This window comes from Primulina eburnea, chromosome 3 (genome assembly GCF_022965805.1).
Source record: "Primulina eburnea isolate SZY01 chromosome 3, ASM2296580v1, whole genome shotgun sequence".
Lineage (NCBI taxonomy): Eukaryota > Viridiplantae > Streptophyta > Magnoliopsida > Lamiales > Gesneriaceae > Primulina > Primulina eburnea.
The window spans coordinates 10,813,209-10,819,064 of record NC_133103.1 but is presented as its reverse complement, the minus strand read 5'-3'; the positions used below and the strand labels follow the sequence as shown (position 1 = coordinate 10,819,064).

General features: G+C 31.8%; 1 protein-coding gene across 4 annotated transcripts; it reads left to right on the top strand.

Annotated features, from left to right (window-relative positions):
- The first annotated feature begins 274 nt into the window (after positions 1 to 274).
- On the top strand, positions 275 to 3,289 carry LOC140826287 (transcription factor TGA1-like). Of its 4 annotated transcripts, none has more exons than XM_073188502.1 (9): positions 275 to 494; positions 1,262 to 1,418; positions 1,535 to 1,609; positions 1,832 to 1,891; positions 1,993 to 2,070; positions 2,177 to 2,228; positions 2,309 to 2,580; positions 2,656 to 2,886; positions 2,964 to 3,285. In XM_073188502.1, exons 2-9 carry the CDS (start codon positions 1,263 to 1,265, stop codon positions 3,117 to 3,119), a joined length of 1,080 nt encoding a protein of 359 aa, XP_073044603.1. In that variant the 5' UTR covers positions 275 to 494; position 1,262; the 3' UTR covers positions 3,120 to 3,285. The 4 variants fall into 4 exon arrangements, with proteins under 4 accessions (XP_073044603.1, XP_073044606.1, XP_073044605.1 ...); XM_073188505.1 differs by lacking the exon at positions 275 to 494 and adding an exon at positions 518 to 790 and having other exon boundaries at positions 2,964 to 3,289; XM_073188504.1 differs by lacking the exon at positions 275 to 494 and adding an exon at positions 802 to 1,037 and having other exon boundaries at positions 2,964 to 3,289.
- Positions 3,290 to 5,856: the final 2,567 nt, after the last annotated feature.

Here is a 5,856-nt window from a genome sequence, read left to right as displayed (position 1 = left end):
AAGCGTATTATAAAGTTTGTCTAAATAATTTATTTTCTCAATAATGTTATTAAAATATATAAAAAAAACAAAAACTAAGACGAAAAAAGTATTAAATCTTATGTCGATTTTGTTATTAGAAGCTGGGATCTGAGTATAACAATTCATGATTTGGTGTTAAATTAGTTGGCTAAACAAGATTTTTGATAAATAATTAACTATTTGGTTTGAAGCGTAAAAAATAAACTAAAATATTTGGATTGAACATGTATATAAAATAAAATTGCGGTGACACGGACCAATCAACCGACAGGTTATGACGCACTTGCAATGAAAGAAATTCCCATTCGAGCTAGAGTAGAAATACATGATTCATGACGATATTGTTATTCGATTCTTCTTCATCATGTTCAGAGCTGAAAGACGGGATTAAGAGCACTTCTTTAGCTAGCAAGTTTTCTCGTAAATTTTATTCTCGAAGTGGGTGCAGTGCTTGTTTCTGATTTCCATTAAAGGTTTATTTTTTGAACTTCTCTCTCTCTCTCTCTCTGGTTTTTTCCCTTTTTAAAAGGAAGGGAACTGTTTGAGCAAACTTGTGTCAGCTTTGGTATTATTTGGATGTCAAAGATGGCAACAAAAAACTCAATATACTGAAACATGTATCCATTTTCTTCATAGCCCGTGTCTCGTTCGTGTTGTGTGAAGCTAAGCTAGGCTCCGTCTATATGTTGGCTTCTTTTCTGTGTTTCTTGTTTGATGGTTTGTATTTATGAAGCATAAAGGCCGTCAAACATCATCTATCATATCCCTGGTAGGGGAACGGTTCTTGATTCGTTCTTCTGAATCATGGAAATGCTGTCGTAAAATATGATACCATGTGGGATTGCTAACGAGATCATGAATCGAGCCAGATAGTTGCCTATCTTGAAATCTGATTCTGATTTGCCACCAGTATCGTTGCAAAGCTTGATTTAACAGATGTTTAAACCTAGTGTGGACTATTTTTGTTGCTAGTATTCCCAACATTCTGCTGGTTTTTCCTGATACGACAAGAAATGGTATTGCATAATTCTTGAATTGAGATGAATCTATTGTGTAAGTCTTTAATTTCCTCAAATTTCAATTATATATATGGTCTTAAAATCAAACCAGGTGCCTAAAAGACAACGCTTATGAATTGTATGGCCTTTGTTGATTCATTTTTTGCTGTCAAATGTCCGGTTGTACCTCATTGATTTAGCAACCGGAAGTACTAATTCAAAACTTTAAATGGTTTAAACAGAATGAATTCAGCGTCGACTCGGTTTGTGCCCACTAGACGGATGGGGTTATACGAGCCAATGCTTCAAATGGATATGTGGGGAGATTTTAAAGGAAACAACTGTTTTGATACATCTCCTTCAATAATTCTTGATGTCAGTGGTAAACAAGACAACGAGGTACGCACCAATCATAGAATTAATTAGTTACCATATATATGTGTGTGCGGATCAAGTTGCGGGCTAGACTTATATCCCACAGCTTAGCTGACTTATTATCGTGTATATGTGTTTAGTCAGAAAACACTTCCCACAAAACCATCGAACCTTCTTATAAATACGATGAAGAATCAAGCAAACCAGCTGACAAGGTAAAATTAGAATGGAATTTTCACTTGCTTTTATTGGATTTATTTAGTTAGCAACTATAAATGCTTGAGGCCGCGTATATATATTTTCCATGGCTTGTATTTCTTTCTGATAACGAGTCAAGAACCAAAACTGATATAATCTTCATCTCTTCTAATCATCATTGGACATATCTTCTGTTTACGTGATCTTTATTGTTGACAAAACTAGAGTTTGATTTATAGGTACGGAGACGACTTGCACAGAATCGTGAGGCGGCTCGTAAAAGTCGTCTGCGGAAAAAGGTACTATGATTACTTCACAAATGTGCAGTCAATGTACAATAAATCAGTCCATGATAATAGAGTTTACAGCAAGTTGTTTGGATCTAAATTTTTGTCTGCAGGCTTATGTCCAGCAGTTGGAAAACAGTAAACTGAGACTAATGCAGATAGAACAAGAGATTGAACGATCAAGGCAACAGGTATTTGTTGCTTTAAATATTTTTTCTATTAGACAAAGAACGACAGATGAATCCAAGAATCATTCCCTAAAAGAAACTTTCAACTTGAAATTTCTTCCATTTTCAGGGTGTGTGCTTAGATACAAATCTGCTGCGTTCCTCCGGAACAAAAAACCCAGGCCTGTACCTAATTATAAACTTATGATATTTTCTTGAGCAGATGTATTTTGCATCTCTTGAAACCTATATTTCTTCTTAGGTATTGCTACATTTGAAATTGAGTATGGACAGTGGGTGGAAGAACAAAATAGGCAAATATCGGAATTGAAGAATGCTGTTAGTTGTGGGATTGGAGAAGTGGAATTGCGGAGATTTGTTGATAGCGGGATGAGGCACTATTTCAATCTCTTCAAAATGAAACAATCAGCAGCCAAGGCTGATGCATTTTACGTCATGTCTGGCACGTGGAAAACTTGTGCCGAGCGCTTATTCTTTTGGATTGGTGGCTTTCGGCCTTCAGAATTCCTCAAGGTGGTTTTGTAAAGCACTTTAGAGAAAACAAACAAAATTGAACTTCATCTGTGTCTTGTATCTATGTATATATAGGTCGTGGCACCGAATCTGGAGCCACTGGAAGAACAACAGCGTGTGGACGTTTGTAATCTTACACAATCATGTCAGCAAGCAGAAGATGCTCTGTCACAGGGAATGCTAAAACTCCATCAGATTTTGTCGGAAACCATAGCCAATGGCTTGCTAGACGGTGAAGGGAACTACCTCTCACACATAGGTGATGCCATGGAGAAGTTGGAAGCTTTGATGAGGTTTGTAGGCCAGGTACGTAGTTAAATCTCCTACCTAGCTAAGCTAGTTGTGGAAAATGTACGTAATCCAATGGATCGATCTGCATGCAGGCGGATCATCTTCGTGGAGAAACCCTTCAGCAGATATGTCGAATACTTACAACCCGCAAAGCAGCTCTCGCCCTCCTTGCCTTGGGGGAGTATTTGCAACGCCTTCGTGCTTTAAGTTCTCTTTGGTCTTCACGGCCGAGTACCAGTACTGGTTGATTAATCATGTAGATATATACAATACATTTTTGTTTTCTTGTTTTTTTTGTTTTGTTTTTTTCTTTCATAAATAACTTTGCTTGTTATATATTTTCTTAGGCAGCTGATTTAGAAAAAAGGGCCGGTTTGATGATGTTTTTTTGACTCTTACTCGTTTTTAGATACATTTGCAAGAAAGCACGAGCATTGATGTTGCGTATATAATATAAATTAAGAAATTGGTTATAAAATTAGTGATAGATTAACGGTAATTTTGAGAAAAATGCACCTGTCCATCATTTACTTAAAATTCAGTACCCATAAGTTTTTTTTTGGATTTTGATACCTGACACAAGATCAACTTAATATTTACTACATGTTTCAAGTATTTTTACCTTTTTACCCTTTTTAACTAATAAAAAATTATATAAATTCCTATTTTTGTTGGTCCTTCTATTTCCATTTTCCACTTATCATTCCCGAATATATTTGGATGACATGTACATTGAATTAAAATATTTTTGTATTTTAAAAAAAATTCACAATTAAGCATTGAACTTTTTGAAATACTTTGTTTTACTTGGAAATACTAAATTTGAATTTTAAAATACTTGATTTAGTAAATGACATGCTCGGAATTGGTATTAAAATACTGGATATTCGAAAATGTAACGCAACTTCACCAAGTGCTCGTATTTCCATCCAAGATCAATTTGGATGACATGTACATTTCATTTAATTATTTTTTTTATTTTTAAAAACACAAATTTGCAACTAAGCATTGAACTTTTTCAAGTACTTAGTTTTACTTGCAAAATACCTAATTTCAGTTTTAAAATACTTGATTTGATAAATGAGATACTCCGAATAGGTATTAAAATACTGGATATTCGAATATGCAATTCAAGTTCACCAAGTGCTCGTATTTCCATCCAATATCCATTTGGATGACATGTTTATTTTATTTAATTATTTTTTTATTTTTAAAAAAATTCGCAATTAAGCATTGAACTTTTTCAAGTACTTAATTTTATTTGCGAAATATCTAATTTCAGTTTTAAAATACTTGATTTGGTGATTGAGATACTCATAAAAGTTAATAAAATACTAGATATTCTAGTAGGCAATGTAAGTTCACCAAATGCTCGTATTTCCATCCAAGATGCATTTGGATGACATGTACATTTCTTTTAAATATTTTTTTATTTTTAAAAGAAAAACAAATCCACAACTAAGCATTGAACTTTTTGAAGTACTTATTTTTACTTGCGAAATACATAATTTCAATTTTAAAATACTTGATTTGGTAAATGAAATACTCAGAATGAATATTAAAATACTGAATATTCGAATATGCAACGTAAGTTCACAAAATGCTCGCATTTCCATTCAAGATGCATTTGGATGACATGTTCATTTCATTATTTTTTATTGTAAAAAAAAAACAAATTCGTAACTAAGCATTGAATTTTTTCAAATACTTACTTTTACTTGCGAAATACCTAATTTCAATTTTAAAATACGTGATTTGATAAATGAGATAGTCATAATGAGTATTAAAATACTGGATATTCGAATATGCAACGTAAGTTCACCAAGTGTTGGTCTTTCCTTTAAAGATGCATTTGGACGACATATCTTTCTCATGTGATATCTATTTTGTAAAAAACAAAAAACAAATTTGTAACTAAGCATTGAATTTTTTCAAATATTTATTTTTACTTGAGAAATACCTACTTTCAATTTTAAAATACTTGATTTGATAAATGAGATAATCATAATAGGTATTAAAATACTTGATTTTCAAATATGCAACGTAAGTTTACCAAATATTGGTCTTTTCTTGAAAGATGCATTTGGACGACATATCCTTCTCATGTGATATATATTTTGTAAAAAAAATATCAGATTCTCAACTAAGCATGAAACTTTTAAAGTACTTAGTTTACTTGATAAGTACTTAATTTCAGTTTCAAAATACTTGATTTCATAAATGAGATGCTCAGAATAGGTAATAAAATACTGGATATTTCTAATATGCATCATAGTGCAATTTCAATGCAATTGAAATTTTAACAAATACATTGTTCATCACTCCTCATGAAATAAAAATAACAATTTATTTCGGTATACAAAGAAAGAACTTACTTTTACTCCGAGACAAGTATGCTACTATATTTTTATTAAAAGTAAGTGCTTATTTTGATCTACAAACAACTTACTCTTAATCCACGATCAATAATGAACTGTGTTCATTTCTTTAAATGACATGAATAAGTATTCTAATAAATCTTAGTTGGAAAAACCAACCAAGACTGAATTTAAGTTGCATATTCAAATATCAGTATTATATAACATATTATGAGTATCATATTTAGCAAATCAAGTATTTTAAAATTAAAATTAGGTATTTCGCAAGTAAATGTAAGTATTTCAAAATGTTCAATGCTTAGCGATCGAGCAAAACTTTCATTGTAAAATTCTCAGTAAAAATTAATAATATTAAAGCTCGAAATAATCGCAAGTGCACGATATCAAGTAATAATATAGTGTACAAGTGTATGAATATCGTTCCTTTAAGGACTGTATTTCTCAATTATTATTCTCAGTTATTCAATTTTTAGCAGTGATACTTCAGATGATTGTTTACTACTATAATTATTAAAAAAAACTCAATGAAATGGTTCAAGGATTAAATGATGAAATAAATAAGCTAGAATGAATTGATTAAAGTTCAATGATAAATGAATTTGTTGAG

What these genes read in the sequence shown, in the direction of transcription:
- LOC140826287 (XM_073188505.1), top strand. Translation starts at nt 1,263, where the DNA reads ATGAATTCAGCGTCGACTCGGTTTGTGCCCACTAGACGGATGGGGTTA. An exon ending in CTCCGGAACAAAAAACCCAG is followed by an intron (nt 2,229 to 2,308) that starts GCCTGTACCTAA and finishes ATTTCTTCTTAG; the next exon opens with GTATTGCTACATTTGAAATT. An exon ending in TGATGAGGTTTGTAGGCCAG is followed by an intron (nt 2,887 to 2,963) that starts GTACGTAGTTAA and finishes ATCTGCATGCAG; the next exon opens with GCGGATCATCTTCGTGGAGA.